Genomic DNA, 18,844 nt, shown 5'->3' with positions numbered 1-18,844 from the left:
GGTGTTTGATGAAAATAAAGTACATGGTGATTGACTAAAGTTCAACTCATTTTAATTAATTCCAACTATTGATATTCCAGTCTATTACATAACAAATCTTTTCATTTAATCCAAAATGGGCACCAGTCTATCAAAATTGATACCACAATACCTATCAAAATTTATGATTATAGCGTTTTAATGTTTATTGTATTAGTGTTATTACATTAATTGCCATATTGAGATTTGACAAGCATGATCCAGTATGCTTAATGAAGGTTCATTGTAATTTATATATTTATTTCCCAACAGTTTCAACATTCTAATACTGAGCATTGTTGACTAAGAAGCTCGCTATTTATTCAAATGGTCTTTGCCAACCATTTCCCATTGAAGCCCAATGAGAGAGAAGAGCTGGACATTCCATTGGATTGTGTGCCTCTTTTTCCATCTTTTCTTCCTTTATCATGTTGGGATGTTTTCATTCTCTCTTTTTGACTTTGCTGTCAATTTAAATGTTTTTGATCTTATTATATCTTTTTACAAGCATAGGAAAATAAGACAAAACATAAGCTCAAAACACACTGAATCATTATGTTTTAGTTTGATTCCTTTGATTTCCCAATAGGAGAAAAAATAAAGACAAAGACAAAAAAGAACTCATGATTTTTGAGAAATAATCATTGCTTGGCTTCATTTTTCTCTGTTTTGATGATGGGATTTGAGCCAACTATTGGTTTAAAGTGTGTACTACTTCTTTGTGGCTTCCCTGGTCAAAAGTTCTTTTTGCAACTAGTGTATTTTCTTTGGACAGTAAAATGGTCTTATCTCTTTTTCTCTTTCTTAATTTCACATTTATCTTAATGCTTTGGTCCTAAAGCAGATTCTATCACCACTACTTTCTTATATTTGGAGAAGGAGAAGCACTACTATCTGAAGCTCCACAGAAAATGCACAACATAGGTATGCATGTTTTGCTGCTGTTGAAACAGGCCTAGACCAAAACCAAAACGAATAATGATTCTCAACCCTAAATTCCTCGGATAGGCTTCTCGGTTATGGTTTTAAGGTCATCCAAGAGATAGAAATCCCCTTGGATAGGCTTTTCGGTTAGGGTTTTAGGTTCATCCGAGATAGAAATCTCAGATAGGCTTCTCCGTTAGGGTTTTAGGTTCATCCAAAAGATATAAATCCCTCTATTAAACTTCCCGGTTAGGATTTTATGTCTAGGAACATTTGGGAGTACAATCCATAAAACATCGCTTAGAAACAGAAAGTAGCAGCACTAAATGTGAATGATAGATAATAAGGCAGAAACATGAGAAATAAATTAAAAAAAAAAAATATATATATATATATATATATATAGTTCTCAAGTTTACTGGAAAAGAATTTTATTCCAACTCATTACTTTTACATTACACAGTTTAAAATCAAATATGTAGCATAAACCCCATCCTAAAGCTCAAGCAAATTTTTGCCATTTTGTTACTGATTTACAAGGAAATGAAGGAACCGAGACCAATAATGATATTTCCTATTTCAAAAAATCCACCAATTCATCTTTCATTGTTAACCGATTACCATTACAGGATACAACTCCACAATAAATTTAAGTAGGACGAGGACATAAAGGATGCAGGAAATAACTGATCACTTCTGAATTATAATTCTCTGGACTTGAGTACTAGATATACTACTGATTCAGTAGTAGCCTGATGTATCAAGTTTTCAGAGCTAACTCACCAGCTTCATATCATCATCCCTTGTATGGATACAAAGCTTGAAGATGTAGTATCATCTACCAGCATCACCTGATCAATCACTCTGTCCGACTACAACGACGACTTAATGCTCATGTGATCAAGGGAAGAAACAAGTGGAGATGTTAACAGACCCCAGTTGTTAGAATCAAGACTGCTTCCATGCTCTCTCGGAAGTTCCTATAGTTTACATAAGTTGCTTACTTTCTAGATCACCACATGATTACCCCAGCTTTTCTTGAAAAAACAGCCATTGATTCCTGCAATCGCAAATATCCATTCCTCGGGAAACCTAGCCGGCCATAAGCTTCAATGCTGCTGCCAAGGTGGGTAAAAAGATTGTGGAACATTTGAAGACCAAACAAGCAGATACTGCATGATAAAGACAATGAAGAAAAAAATATGCCATGTCAGTTCTGATAGGATTATGACTATTAGAAGAAATACAGGGGAAAGAGAATTTATACATCACCATCCTTAAATGTGCAACAAAAATCCAGCAAATATTTCCGTTGTTTCGAGTTAACTAACTGAACTCTTAAGACAGAAATCTGCATGTTTGATCCATTATATTTTCTGTTTAGGCACTAAATTTTGTTACAAAGATGGCTATCCAAGATGACTAACAGGCTATAAAGAACTCAATAAAGAATAAACAGTAAGATCACTTGCAGAAGCTGAACATAAATCATTTGAAAGCTGAACGGATTTAGAAAAATTAACCTGGCCAGCATAACAGCATCTATATACATATAGTTGCACACATTTAGAAACTTCACTCAATTGGTTAGACAACATAGGCAACTATCCATGTCGAAGTTTAGGTACCTGCTGATAGGACTACTGTCCTAAGTGATCTCAGATCCTTGCCAATACTAGAGGTGGAGACGTCACATTTCATCTGATAATATCTGCCCTCGAAATATCAGATTACAGAAACAGAATGGTGTTCCTTTTTTTTGATAAGTAGAAACAGAATAGTGTTCTTAGGGGAACAATACTGAGGCAAAATATATAATGCTGATAGTGGGATTGGAAAATGACTCTTAATGAGTGTACTAACTTCCTATTTTGTCTTTAAATTCAGTAAACGGTTGAACACGCCAAAACCAAAAATCAAATTGATTGACAAACATAAAAGACAAAAAAAAAAAAAAAAAACAGTCAATTATTACTATTTGGAACGATCACCCAGTGACAAACAGCAAAAAATGGGTGGCTAAGCCACGTTATATTACAACCCTTGCAAAAAGATGCTACTTGCCGGATACTTGAGGTGAACATTCCCTGAAGTTGCAACATTCACCACTTTGCAGACAATTGTAAGATGATAAGAGTAAAACATTCATTTCAAATAAAGTAGAACACAATTGAATGAGTCAACAACAGGACTATAGAGACCAAAGAAGCACAGAATGTTTATGTTACTAGAGTAATCAAAGAAGCATGCTAATCAAAATGCAGGGTACTTTTATCTAACCATTTTATCAAGAATACTTAGCATGTGTGATTGATTACACAGCAAAAGCAACAAAATCAACATTAAACCAAAGAACAACTTAAAGACCTTCAATTTCAGTACAGTCGCAACACGCTCCTTGCAAGTGAATGTGACTTATCCGGCATCTTTTTCCCCAGTCCACCTCTTCGACTGCTCCTCAAAGGCGTCAAATAGAACCTCAAGAGGCCATTATCAACATCATTAGAAGAATACCTAGCACTCCGATTCCGCTCAAAAACAAACTCATCCTTCCTCTTTTTACCATGTCCATTTGTCTCTACACTCGACTTCCCTACAATGCCAAATGATCCACCAATGTTATAGGAATTCCTTGAGCTCACACTACTATTGCTTCGAAACACCTTTCTATTAAAAGCCCCTCTTGCATCACCATTACCTTCCCTCCTCATGTCTTGCCATGACTCCGAAAACGACCTCTCAACCCCATTTACTCTGCTATAGTTCTCTTCTTCTTCTTCATCCTTGTTCCCTCCACTACGCCGATGTATAAAACCCCAAATGTTCCATGCTTTGCTCCACCGGCGGGACTTCTTCAACCCCTTTGGCTCCCCATTCCCAACCACCGAAGCATTATCTCCAAAACCTAGTTCAAAGGTCTCCGAACAATCATCTCTCAATGAATTTGAGTGCATGTCCCTCAAATCTCTATCCCCCACTAACAACTTTGTTCCATTAAAGTAATCAATAGTTGCAGGTGACACCTTCGCATTTGAAACCCCTTTCATTTCATCAATCTCAGCTACTACAGCCGCCGCGGTCTTCCTTATCGAATTAGACCTATCAAGACTCTTCCTCCTCCTAGAGTTGTCTGAATAGTATTCCTTAGTTTGAGCTGACCCTCCAGGGAGGGTTTGCTCGTCATTGACACCATTGATCGGCTCTTCGACCGGAATTTGAGTATCGGTCCGGGAGACATGCACCACCGGATCATCCTCCACCACTGAAACCATCGGAGGAAGCCGGGGAAAATTCCGGCTGAGCAAGTACCCGTCCCAGGAAGCCCTAGGCTCGTCGAACGAGTACCGAGGGTCATCCAAGGACATCCGTCCGGCATCGAGCGAGAACCGAGGATCAGTATCACAAGACCGCCGTCCGAAGCCATAATCGGCGATCTCCGACTGCGTCTCGCGGAACTGCCGAGCAATGGGCTTCTCGATGGGCAATGTGGACTCGCCGCCGGCGTTTCGCTTCTTCAGCTTCTGCTTTTGTCTCCATTTGTTCCATTTATTGCTAAACACAGACGCCGCCGACCAAAAGCTCCCTGCAATTTCTTTCAAGTCCCTCCCTGAGGGCTTCTTAGGCTGCGAATCGAGATCTATGTGGTCTTTCATCGTCTTAACCTCCTCGTGATCCTCCTCGACGATCTCTCCTACTGTTTCTTCGATGGTGTTCGCCGCACTTGGCTCTTCGGAAACCCTAATTTCCTCCCCATCGTCGTCGTCGTCGTCGCCGTCGTCCTCGTGGTGGTCTTCGTGTTCATCCTCTTCTTTCGACTCGAGCACTGGACCGGTGACGGAAGAGGAGACTAATCCTAGGTTTCGAGTCTCGACTTCGATGGGATGATCGTTCTTCGTAGTCTTACGGTCGTCGTCTTGGCTGAAGAGGGTCCAGAGCGTGCTCCGACCCCTAACGTCGCAAGACTTGCGTTGGGGCTCGAACACGCCGGAAAAGCCTTCGTTTTTCGAGGCGGAGAACGACTGCGTACGGCGGAGCTCCGGGAAGAAAGAATAAGAAGAAGGTTTGTTTCTGTTTCTGTTGTTATTTTCGGTAATTGCTCCGCCGGGGACTTTGAAGATGGCTTTAAGGCCAGCAACGGCGGCGGAGGAGGGTGGTTTTCGGGAAGAGGTGGAGGTGGAGGCGGAGGAGGACTGATCTAGGGTGGTGAGGCGTTCGCAAAGGCATGAGGGGCAGAAGCCGGTGAACTGCTCATCTGGGTGTCGGTCGCAGCTGAAAGATGAGCGGTGGGGTTGCGGAGGTTGTGGCCGCGGCAGTGCTGGTGGTGGTTCGGTGGTGGGATTCATAACAGGTGGCGGTCGTGTGCAATGCGCACTTTGCTCATGTTACTGCATTCTGGAGAGTACAGAAATAGAGTTCCACACTTCCACCGCCAAGCCTATGTGAGGAGTTAACGATTCTGTGAGCTTAGAGAGAGAGAGGGGGGGAGCAACTAAAAAAAGAAAAGAACTTCATTCTCTCTCTACTTTCTCTCTCTAGCCTCTACTTTCTCCAAACTCGCCTTATCCGTTGGGTGCGTAATTTTCTATGGACACCCAATATGAAAAGACTGTTTGACCCTCCCTTGCTCGTTGAGGATGTTGTCCTTCTTTGTCTTTTTAAGTGAAGTGCTCAAATCAATCAACTTTTTCTTTTCCTTTCCATTTAATTTTTTTGGAGGTTGGGAATTGATTTTCAAAGATTCCTGTCGAAAAAAAAAAAAAAGCAAAAGTAAACCAACCTCACCAAGCGGTGTCTCTCTCTCTAAAGCATATCTGTCTGTGTTTCTCTCTCTCTTCTACTCTCATTTCGCTTTCTTTGCTTTTTCTTTTTTTCTGGTTTTGGTTTCTTTTTGTTTTTTGGGTTTCTTTTTCCAATCTCTTTTCTATTTTGTTTTCCGTCAAAATGAGAGTTCCATTTCCATCCTTGTGGGATTTTGTTTTCCCACAAGAATTGTAATTTGTGGGAAGACATGATGCACCTGGTCCTGCCCAAACACACTGCCAAACGAGGGAACACATGACTTGTCAGCTTCCCAAGCCACTGTTTTATTTATTGAAGGAAATCAGCTCGGCTTCGCTATGGCTTGGATTGGCCTCTCTGTACAGTCACTTACACCAAAAAATAATAATAATAATAATAATAAGGACAAATTTCTGAAAACCCTCAATACTTTTGAAAAGCAATCATAAAACTTTAACCAGTTTAAAAAACTCCCAACAATATAATAACGTTATCATTTTACCCCATCAATTGGCCCCGTTAATCTAGCACGTGGTTAGCAATTGCTTTGACAAATTGACTTTTGTGACGAAAATACACCTGTTGTCACATGTACCAAACAAGTGATGTGTATTTAAAAGTGATATACCGAAAATACCCCTAAGCTTGTAATAGTAAAAAGGGACGAAAGTTACTGCACATTTTACTCATCTTCTCTCCCTCCTCCATGCGCGTTACAGGAAGCCCTAGAAGTCGCCCGAGCTGCTGTGTTTCCTCCATTATAGGAAGTGATGTTTAAGGTAATTTCTCACCCTAATTTAATCTAATAAGTAACCGTGCCCAAGCCCTAATTGATACTAATTTATTTGAGGATTTCTGAAAATGTAATTGGTTTGAGGTTTAAAATCATACATTAGATGTTGTTTAAACCCATTTTCTGAATTTTGTTTTCAAAATCATACATACAATACAATCCCTACCTTAGTGTCCAACTATAACCACCACTGAAATTAGATGTTGTTTTGAGTTGATTTTTAGTGTGTTTATTAAAATTAGATGTTGATTTGAGTTAATTTTTTGTGTTTTTAAGAAAATTAAATGTTGTTTTGATTTGTAGATTCGAATCCCAAAATGTCTTCTTCAAGCATACAGTACGGGAGTCTTGATTTGAGGTATACTAATGTTCAATGTGATTATGGCAAAACAATTATAATTCTGGTAATGGGGTATGATGAGTATGACAATTTGGGAAAGCTATACTACAGATGTCCAAAACGAATTCAACAAGAATTTCAAATGAAAATGGGAAGAAGATTGAGGTTGGTCAACGTGTTGATAGAAAAGATATTGTAGAGTTGAAGACTAAGTTGTATGCCATCGAAGGAAGGCTTCAATTGATGAAGAAACTTATTGTAACATGTATCATCATTTCTATTGCTGTTTTTGTGATAACTGTGGGATGGAAGTAAAGTGACTACTTGTGCTTTTGTGATAACTGTGGGAGGGAAGTAGGTACAAGTTAGTTTTTTTGGTATTGAACTTGTTTAGGAGTTGAAGGTTTTTGTCTTTGATTTAGGGATGATGTACAACATTGACAATATGAAACTTGTTGCAGTATTTATGATCTTAAAGTAATCTGTTTATCTTAAATGTACATGTTCATAATATTGATACCAAAATGCCAAATGCAACATTCATACCCTAACCTGTCCAAAAATGCAAAAAGTAGTACAACATGTTCATACCATAACCTGTCCATATAACTTGTTCATGTAATAAAGTAATACAACATGTACTTGAGAAATGAAATCCATCCACATACAACATATTGTTTATACCACACCATAACATGTCCATACAACAAAATGATACCCTAATACAACATATAGACCATAAAAATTGTCATCCACCATTAAGGATTACAAAACTCATAAAACTACATTGTCATAGCACTGTCATACACTGCACTGTCATAACACTTTCATACACTGCACTATCATAGCACTGTCATCCACCATTAAGGGTTACAAAAAAGTAAAAGCACTGTCATAGCACATGTCCAACACAAGCTTTACAAAAAAAAAAAAAAAAGTGTCACCAAAAATCAATGCATTATCATAGTATTGTCAATGCATTATCCATTAAATGTCCCAAAAATAAATGTAATATACCATCACCAATCATCCATCAACCAACCTACAAAAATAATAAAAACATTTCATGAATTTATATTCCATGTGAATGAAATCATAAATTAGTCTTATGGCATGGAACTTACTTGAATCACAAAATTTAGTAAGAGGTTCTTCAATCTTGTGTACCTTGTGTGGATGGATAATCCATATAAAACACTTGATGTTGGTTGGATGATGATGCCTACAGAAATATATAAAATATTAATGTCAGTGCATTTATAACAAGGAAATGATTTATTCCAACAAAATGCATTTATACATGTGAATGACCTAAGACATCTCCTACACCAATACCATGACCTCTATTAGCACCCCTATCTCCAACCTAAACAAACATATAACAACAAACAAGCATTTATATCAAGAAATGTCAGTTCATTTATATCAAGAAATGTCAGTGCATTTATATCAAAAAAAATAGCATTTATACCTATAAATTACATACACCAACACCTGCATCCCTAACTCCACCCCTTACATCTATAGCCCTAGCAGTAGCAGCAACAAGTCTTCCAACACCTCTTTCACCCCTACCAGCAACACCACCACCACCTACAGGTCTTCCACCACCCATACTAGTAACATTGTCATTCCTGCCACCACCTACTCCACATGTATCCCTCTTAAGTGGCGGTCGTCCAACTCTACCTTTAAGTGGTCTTATAGCAGGTTGAGCTACCTTGCAAGTTCTGACATTGTGGCCCTTTTCAAGACATTTTTTGCACCTCAATTTCATCTTCTTCTTAGGCACAACAGTAGTTGAAGGGCCCTTATCTGGACCTCTCTTCCTAATTTTTTTAGGCCTTCCTGGTTGAGGCCTATGAGGTGGTGGCAAAATAGCACTAGTTCCCACTTCTCTTCTCAAATTTCTTAATGAAACTGGAGTTATCACATAGGCATAACACTTGAAAAAAGTGTCCCTATAGTACCAAGGACTCACATATGTTTCTGGATCCTCCCTTCTGAACACAGCCACAGTATATGCATGCTTGTATAGTATTCCACTTATGTCCCAATACTTACATGAACAGGTTCTCTCAGCCACATTGACATAATCACTAACTCCTGCATCTTGGTATGAGATGTTATCCACTTCATACTTATCATTCCCAGCAGGCTCTATGTGCAACCTTCTTACCTTTTCTAAAATCTTTTGTAACTTGTCCATAATTCTCGGGCACCACAATCCATTTACCCTTGCCATGTCAACCATATTCTTTTCAAACCTAATCATTAGCTGTTTTCTGATGCTCCCAAACATATACACTAAAGGTTTTTCCCTTGTCTTCTCAATGAAATTGTTGAAAGACTCACACATGTTGTTAACACATAGACTACTCTTACTCTTATCACTATATGATGACCTTGCCCACACCTTCCTAGGAATCTTCATTAACCACTCATATGCATTTTTGTCTACATTCCTCATTTCTTGCATGTAAAGCTCAAACTAAGATGTAGTATATGCAATGGCTGCATCCCAATATAAGTTCTTTAGTCTTGTACCTTTGTAGTTTAGCTTAAAATTCTCATATAAATGCTTCAGGCTGAATCTTATGTCTGTTCCAGGGTACATGTTTTCAAATGTCTCAACTAGGCCCTACAAATTATATATAAGTGCAAATTATTGTACATAATTGGATAAAGCTTTAAAAAATGTGATAAATAGAAACTTTTAAAAGTTTGATACCTTCTGTCTATCTGAGACAAATGTGAAGTCAAGGTAGTTGCCAACCAATCCCATCAATTCATTCAAGAACCATTCCCAGAGTCCCTACATTCTGACTCAACACAAACAATTGCAATAAGGAATAAGCCATTGTCGGCATCCCTACCAACTGCAGCCAACATATGGCCCCCATAGGGTCCCTTGAGGAATGTTCCATCTAAACCAATAAATGGTCTACATCCTTCTTTGAATCCTCTCCACATTGCCTCTAAGGAAAAAACATCCTGTAGAATGCACGACATTCATCAGTATATGCCATTGTACTTACATGAGCAACACTTCCAGGATTAGATTCAAGAATCAGCTGACAATAATGTCTTGCTCTTCCAAATTATTGTTCATGATTACCCTTGATAAATTATAGAGCCAAACTTTTTGTCCTTCTAACCTTCTACTTATTCACAACAACATGAAATTCTTTCTCAACTGTATTTGTCATTCCAGCCACTGTGCAACCAGGATCAGCCCTAACTATCCCAATAAAATGCTTAGCAATATAGCTATATGTTACCTGTCCATTCACCCTTACTCCTGTACAATTATGTTTATCATTGAATTCTTTTATTTGAAATGAGTCATCATTAGTGTTAAATGATCCACGAATCTTCCATCCACATTCTTTTTTGCATATGATAGTCACTTGATCTCCATCATTCCTTGTAAATGTGAGGTCAACCTTCCCTTTGATTGTTGTATCCTTCACTGCTTCTCTAAATTCAGCTGCTGAACCAAACTTTTGTCCAACTTGTAGTTTCTTGATTCCTAAGTCACTCCTCACATTAAAGTTAAAGTTTGTAGAAATTACACAATTCCCATCATCATTGTCACTTTCATTGGCTAAACTTATCAATTCCTTACTTGGATCATACTCAGTTTGTCTGTCAACTTCATCATTTTCATCTTCAATACCTGCATATTCAAGTGCATCATCAGCACATGCATGTTCATTCTCAACATTACCATCTTCATTCAATTCAGCTGCATAATCAGTATGATCATCACCTGCATCTCCATTCAACTCCTCATTTGGCTCATACTCAGTATCTCTATTAACTTCATCATTAACATATTCAGGTGCATCATCTTTAACATCATCACCTACATCTGCATCATCAAAATTAAAGTCTTCATCATTATCAGCTGCATATGTTGCATCTTCATCATCATTTTCATCATCTGGTTCATCCTCAATTTGAAAACTGTCATCACTTAAGTCCATGAAAACTTTAGCTGCAGCATTAGGTTGTCCTCCATTAACATTCCCATTAGCATTCCTATCATCTCCAGTATTAGGTTCTACTCTATTAGCATTCCTTTCACTAGTGTTTATTATACTCCCCTCAACTGTAGTCCCATGTACTGGAGTTACATCAACTATCCCATGATCATTTTCATTCCCATCATCTCTAGTTGGTGGCACCACAAAAATTCTCATGAATGAGAACTTTTTATGCTTACCAACCATCTCAATATAATCATTGTCAGTAACCAATTTTGATATACTCCCATCAATCAAATCTCTGTAATACAAATCACTATTTGTAGGACAACCAACTATTTGTGAAATGCATTTGAAATCTATCATTGACATACGATCAATATCTACTCCATCAATCTCAGTAACAGATCCACCAATATATTCCATTTGCTCTGTCTTAGCAAATTCACCACCATGATGGACTCGAAGACAGTATAATTTGTTGAAAATAGGTGTATAACCTATCAAAACATAAATTGTAATAAACACAAATTCATGCTTGCAACTAACTAATTATAATGCTAAAAACCAAACACAAAACCGTACGTACAAATTAACACTAACCCTAACCCTTATATAGAATACAAAATACAAAATATAAAATTAAAAACACTAATTTAATCATTGGGAACCACAACCCTAATATAAAATTACAATAACCGTAATAAACAATAACCCTAATTTAATCAATGGTCCCAACCTATTGGAATCATACCCAACACGACAAAGACCCACAGGAAAAAAGTTGTCCAACTAAAAGTCATAAACTATCAAACAAAGACATACCTGTAGACATATTGTCGAACAAAGTTGGAAGATAACAGCCTACGAATAGACCACTCTTTAGCTTCTTTACTGACCCACAGATGAAAAGCACAACATAGATTCTTCTTCAACGCACCCAAGAATTTGAACAATCAAACGACTCAATACAAATCCTACCCGTCTGAGTTTGAACAATCAAACGACTCAACAATCAAACCACTTAAACATTCTAACCAAGACTTTGAACAATGAAACACCACAACACAGATCTTAGCCGTCTAAGTGTATTAGGGTTCTAAGCAAAAATATACAAGTGTAAGAATATATATATACGGTTGGTAAAATGAATCAAACGACAGCGTTTTAGGTAAAATACGATGTAATATACTAAACACGGTCATTTTGTTCTAAAGGATAATATTGTAATTTCAAAAATATGATTTTTTTTTTGTTTTTTAAATAAAAGGGAATATAATAGGGGTAATTTAGTGATTTCATATACCCTTAACGGCCAATTGACAAAGTTAGGATAAAATGATAATGTTGTTATATTGTTGGGGGTTTTTCAAATTGGTTGGGGTTTTATGATCACTTTTTAAAAATATTGAGGGTTTTCAAAAATTTGCCCTAATAATAATTCGTTTGGATTTAATTAAGATAAATAAAAGAGACTTCTCGTGGATATTTGGGATTTGGCGTAGCGACATGGCTCATGCAGTCCCGGTTAGTCACCACGATCTGTTTTATTGAGGCTAAATGTTAATTGGTTTAGGCTTGTCTTAGTCTCATAGGGGAGCTTCCGATCAGTTTGTGCAGTGATGGCCAACTCCCTTTTTTATAGTCAAGTTCACGACTAACGACAAGCTCCTTAACCTTCTGAACTCTAAAGAGATACTATCTTGTGGTCTTGCACACCCTTACCCTAGATCCATTCCCAGTCAAATTATGTCCACCAACCAAAGTTTGTATCTTCTTTATTCCTAGCATCGTCAGGAATCTGTCGTGACAATATTAGAGTACTCCTAAAAAATTAAATTCATTCATTATGATTGAAAGATAGAGAAAATAAAGGCCATGAATTTTTTATTTAATTGGTATTATAATGTTTGCTGACAATATAATAAGTAGTATAAGTGTTATATTTTTTATATAAAATCTGCTGTATGAATGTTATATTATTATTGCATAATATTGTGTTAATAACGTAATCGTGTTGTATTATAATATAATATGTTATTCTGTTAATTTAACATATACATGATAGCACTTGAGGGGACGAGTACAAAGAGAGGAATTGGCTTCCAATAACTTTTGGTATTGTTTATAATATGATAATTGTCCTTAGACTCCTTTCAAATTTTTTTTTTTTTTTATTAAGGTAATAAATGTAAAATGTTAGATTAGTAGATGCAAAGAATCGAAGTCTGTTACTCCAAAATTTATAAGAGACGCTAATCCACTGAGTTATCGAGCCAACTGCCTTTAGACTCCATTCATACTCACAACAGATAATGATATTTCTAAAATGATTAATCATTCATTTTGTTTTAAAACATCAAATATTAAATGCAATTTAAAATAATCAATCAGGGTTCATAGGAGATTACAAGTTTCCCTAACAAAGATTTCTAGTAATTTCATACGAGCTAAATTGCATTAAACTGCTCAAAAATTTATCATAATTAGTTAATTACATAAAAAGAAAAAATTTGTGAAGACATTGGATGTTTTGCTTTTGTTGTAGTAGACTAGTAGTATAATTTTTTATTTTTTTTATTTTATTTTTTTTTCTTAATTGATACTTATATACACTGTCTTCACTATATTTCGAATTTCTGATCTCTCTTCAAAAAAACATAAAAGCTTTGTACTGCTAAACGACCAGTAGAATTATATGTAGTTTGAGACAGACAGATGCATGCACTGTGGTTTGGATTACTTGATGATGAGGTTTCGAGATTAAGACCGGCGGCTGAGTCACAAGATAAAGCCCGCCGGCTTGGAAATCCGTTAGTCGGCCTGTCGGGGGCCCACTCCCTTATCACGGAGGCCCGTTAACCCACATTCATTCACATGCGATGAGAGAGAGAGAGAGAGAGAGAGAGAGAGAGAGAGCTTACTTACTAAAGTTTGGTGGGAATTAAGGGCATGGCATGGCATGGCATGTAGCATATAGTTGTATTCGGTGCATGGAATAAGTCATAAAGTGATATCCTGTCTTCAACATTTATCTTTTCTTTGTTGCAATATATGTATGTGTGTGTGTGTGTATATATATAATATAAAGGTTGAAAGTTTCTTTCTCTATCTCTCTTTTTTCTTTTTCTTTTTTCCATTTTAGTGTGTTTCTACAATGTTGTTTATTTATTTGATCTTAAGAAAACTGTTAGATGTTGATAAAATTAAAAATTATGTACCAAAAGTTTAAGGCTTCAATTTTATTTAAATTTATATATATATATATATATATATATATAAATTTCAAATGTCGAGCATGATAAGTGAAGTCTCTTTCGATTACAATTTTATTTTATTTTAAAGGATTAAAAAAAGTGAATTTTTAAATGTCGAGCATGATAAGTGAAGTCTCTTTCTATTACAATTTTATTTCATTTTAAAGGGTTAAAAAAAGTGAGTTTTTAAACCGTACTGCAAAATTATTTGAGGACCTAATTGTATAAACGCTAATTGAAAACCCCACGCACTATCTATATAGTTCTCTTACCTTTTTGTGAGTGCAAAATTGAGTTTCACGCACACCACTCATGATGTTAAGGGAGAGACTGATTACAGTATAATTCTTTTGAGTATTAGGAGCTTTCCATACATAACTCCCTCGTGAGCAAAAATAAAATAAAATCCTTTTGAGATAAAAATAAAATAAAAAATAATAAAACAATTTCTTAAGGCAATAGTTAGCGTGACAAATTATGACACGACAATACGATACGAATACAACACGAGTTAATAGGGTTTGGGTTTGACATAAAAGAGTCGACACAATTAACTTATTTACTTAACCGTCTCGGGTTAAAGTTGAAGAATTTAACCAGTGTAACACAACCCACTTAACTCAACATGTTATAATCGTGAATCGTGAATATAACGTATGTAATATGTTACATGTTTAAACCTAATTACTATAAATAGTTAAGTCATTTTAACATAAATCTTATCTATGTCTTATGATTTTTTTTTTTTTTTTGAATATTTTGGTTAATTATGACAATTTTTTTATTATTTAGTATTTAATTAAATATTGCATGTTTCGTTTTGATAAACAGGTCATTAAACGGGTTGGGTTAGTGTTGAGGATTATTAACACGATTATTAAATAAATTATGTTTAAATTTATCTATTTAATATAATATCCTTGTATCGACACGAATATAATCTACTAACAAAAATTGCCACCTAGCAATAGTGGACGATTTGGGACAAAAATTCTCTCCTCTTGGCCAGTGGGTCCTCCTATATATCTTTATCTTCCTTCTGCTTAACAACCAAAACATTATATATATATATATATATACAGATATGGATGTAATATATATATACACAGATATGGATGTAATATTGATGTTGTTTTCAAACATTATATATCATGCTATAAACATTTAAAGTTTCTATGACTAGATTTAATGAAGTGATGGTCCACATTAGTCATCACCAAACCATTTGTCCAAGGACTGGCTTGACATTAGCATGTCCTTCACAATCATTGTAAGGGTATATTATTGTCGTTACAAATATCATTTTCATTGCATTGGGTTGATGCCTTTTTCATCTTAATTTCCAACTAAAACACACACTACTTTTAATTTTAATGAAGGCGTGTCAAAATAAAGGACAAAAGAGAACCCCACAATATTAATTGTCTCATTAGGTAACATGAATGAATAATTTAAGGATTTCCCACTTAGAATTTTAATCAATTGGTTCCAATATTGTGTGTTCTCATGAGGAGTTTTGGAACTATTTCTTTTTTGCCATTCATCGCATTTAAGTTTGTCTAATTAATGAGTAATCAAGTAACAAATTTCAAGGCCAGTTGGGAGTTTTAGTCCAACTCCAATACACACATAATTTCAAAAAAAAAAATTTTTTTTAAAAAAAGAAAAAAGAAAAAAGAAGAAGAATAAATTTAGGCAGTTTTACAGTACAATGATACCTTAATGTTCCAGATGGTCATGGGAGGTGATAAAAGCCATCGTTTGCGATCTCCTTTAGGAATATTTTAGAGAGAATGACAAGATGGTCCTCTGAAATGTGCTTCTTAATTTTATTTTTTTTTTAATATTTTGAATTTTTTTTAAAAAAAAAATTTAGAGAAAAATCAGAGACATAGTAAAATGAAATTTGTTTGAAATGATTGGTACAAGTGATTGGGAAATTGGGTATTGGGAAATATGTGCAATGAGATTATATTTTAACTCTTATCATTGATTTTGTTAACAACTCAGTGGGAAAATGATAAAGTGTGATTGTATTTAAATGAGTGAGGCTCACTCAAAAAAATTTAAATATAGTCGGATATGTCCAGACGCTTTATCACGATTGGACTGAACAATAATTTTTTTTTGTTCTTTTTTTAAGGTAAGAACATTAGTTTAGAAGTTAGAGGTACCAAGGTTTGAAATCGGGCTCCCGGAGACAACGAAGAGCAACCCAACCCCTAGGCTACGAAGGCGTTGGCAAGTGCTGGAACATTCTAATTCCATGAAGGCGGGAAATTAATATTTTTGTGTGTGTATTTATTGTCAAAATAATAATAATAATAATAATACTTTGGAGTTCAAATATCGGATAACTTTAACTGATTTATGTGAGTGAAGGCTGACATCATGATGATATCATTAATATTCTGATATCATGATAATATTAGCCTCTACTTACGAAGAAAATTAATTAAATTTGTTCGGTTATTAGACTCACTGTCAAAAAAAAAAAAAAAAACCCTAGAAATCCATAGCGATCCAGATTAAAATCTGTAGTACAAGGAGGATTAATGTTCATATGGAGGTTGGTTAATCATATGGAATAAACATAGGTCCACGTTTGTGAAATCCACACCAAATTATTTGAGGGGTTCATATCTGAATTCCAATCTCTGATTTATTTTATTTGTATTATTGTCGGAGCATTACAAAACGAGATCAATGGTACTGATATAAGCATGCAAAGGCTAGATTTTGACGCATCTAGATTTGTGTAGACATTTATTTTGTTGTCGTCTGAAGAATTGAAGATTCTTATATATGGTCAGGCACTCAGACTAGCTACTAGAGTTTTGTCGTTGAAGCTTTAATTTATTCACTGAGAATGACCTTTCCTTCCTTTCTTTAATTTGAACACTAATCATAATCTTATAATACACATTAATTGCAGTTATAAAATAACACATTGTTCTATGGTACTGAAATGTTACGCTTCCTTTAATAAACTGATCTCTCTCTCAATCCATAAACTATCCATGCCAAAACTCAAATTAACCAAGTTACACATGATGGGACGGGTTCAAACCTTAGTAAAAAGGAGGAGGAGAAGCACACGGCACACACCCGACAAATGAAAATGTCGTTCTAAAATTGAAAATGTCATTCTAAAACTGATTGGTGCTCTCCTATTCAAAAGAATGATTGAGTGTTCTAGTCTCGTTAGAATTAATATTGTATGGGTGTAATTTTCAAGACAGCACCACAACACACACACACACACACAAACCGTCCTAAAGACATGAAAACCTTGCACATTGCCTACTTTTAGGAGGAACAGTGTTTTCTATGAGACTTGGATCATATTTTTGGTTCAAATTACCTTAGTTTTTAATAGTTTACATAAATTAGGCAATCAAACAATGTGGAGATGAAGACGCGCATATATAGATTCCACGAATTTTGCCAAAGTCATTATACCAAATAATGTTGTCTTATAACACGCTTTAGATCATTATTGTCCATAATTACACCAACAATACTAGTACATATATAAAATTATTCTCATTCTAATATGGTTCAAAGTATAATAATTTTTTAATTGTTTTGGGGTTATAAAAAGAAAAGAAAAAATAACTAAATTGGTATCCAAATTGCAAATAGAGGTCCGAGAGGTGAAAAAAAGGGGAAAAGGGAGGCTCATCATTACAAAAGTAAATGAATGCAAAAAGGACAATTCAATTGAGTCCTTTACCCCACCACACACTTTACGATTGAATCAGTGGCTATTTTTTTAAATAAAGAACACTATATTGAATGATAGCCCACTGTAAACAAAGCCTTCATTTTGGACCCAACATGCCTATACAAAAACCTTATTCACATCTTGAGTGATATATATAGTCTACTTTGAAATAATGTGAAAGATATATAAGTATATACTATGTGTTTATTCACTAGTATAGTGTGGAGAAATTCTATAGCAGGACAACAAATCAGGGAATGTCTCCTACATGTAACACAAACTGTTATCATCAGATTGGCATATTTTGTAGCATAGTGGTCCAGAATTGATGGGTAGATTCTTGATCCCTTTTCACTAGATAATAGTCTGAACAATGATTTCTAGCCGTTTGATGGGCCTAAACCCTATTTATTTTTGTGGTCCCTTTGGGCTTGGTCCCAACTGATCAAACCAAGTTCATGGGGTTAGTAGAAATACTCAGAAGGCCATGTGGAATGTTTCTACATTATATAGCTTTATAAAGTATATGGGGATGATTATACACATGAATAGAGTGAAGGAATCCCAAGAAAGAATGTGGAATTTGGCATGTTACTAAAGGCATTTAGAAGCATACAAGAGGACAATTTCTAGGTATACCCTTCTTAGGGATTGACAAATATGTAGTATTCCAAACAGATCTTTAGACTGCTTATTATAAATGTCTACATTAATCACTGACATATCTTGAAAAAAAAAAAAAAAAAAAAAAAAAAAGGGATTCTTCTCTGCAGTTTTATATTTGCATTTGCATGAAAATCATAAGTAGAATTGGCTTTCAAAGGTGAGGGAACTGAAAAAGGAAAAGTTGGTCATGGCTTTTTCTTTTTCTTTTTCTCTCTTTTTTTTTTTAAAACACCTTTTTATGTTTTATGCTAAAATGGAGAGGTTAGTGAGCTAAGGTTGGAAAGGATGCATATGAAAGTAAAGAATGTTACTTCTCATCCCTCTTCCCCCATTTGACAACCATGTTCGGAT

The 18,844-nt window shown here is 35.4% G+C and overlaps 1 protein-coding gene across 1 annotated transcript; it reads right to left on the bottom strand.

The window, feature by feature from the left end:
- Positions 1-1,356: 1,356 nt before the first annotated feature.
- Positions 1,357-5,462, bottom strand: LOC132293622 (protein OCTOPUS-like). Its single transcript, XM_059791168.1, has 2 exons — positions 3,310-5,462; positions 1,357-2,114 (listed from the first exon to the last, which is right to left on the bottom strand). Exon 1 carries the CDS (start codon positions 5,283-5,285, stop codon positions 3,318-3,320), a length of 1,968 nt encoding a protein of 655 aa, XP_059647151.1. The 5' UTR covers positions 5,286-5,462; the 3' UTR covers positions 1,357-2,114; positions 3,310-3,317.
- Between the last annotated feature and the right edge of the window lie 13,382 nt (positions 5,463-18,844).

Source organism: Cornus florida, unplaced genomic scaffold (genome assembly GCF_030987335.1).
Source record: "Cornus florida cultivar Cherokee Brave unplaced genomic scaffold, ASM3098733v1 CherokeeBrave_3.0.0_Hap2_Chr02, whole genome shotgun sequence".
In the NCBI taxonomy this organism is placed as follows: Eukaryota; Viridiplantae; Streptophyta; class Magnoliopsida; order Cornales; family Cornaceae; genus Cornus; species Cornus florida.
The sequence above is the reverse complement of the archived record's forward strand: the minus strand, read 5'-3'. Positions and strand labels throughout refer to the sequence as shown.

Bases quoted from the DNA above. Each gene is read 5' to 3' on its own strand.
- LOC132293622 (XM_059791168.1), bottom strand. From the start codon at position 5,285: ATGAATCCCACCACCGAACCACCACCAGCACTGCCGCGGCCACAACCT.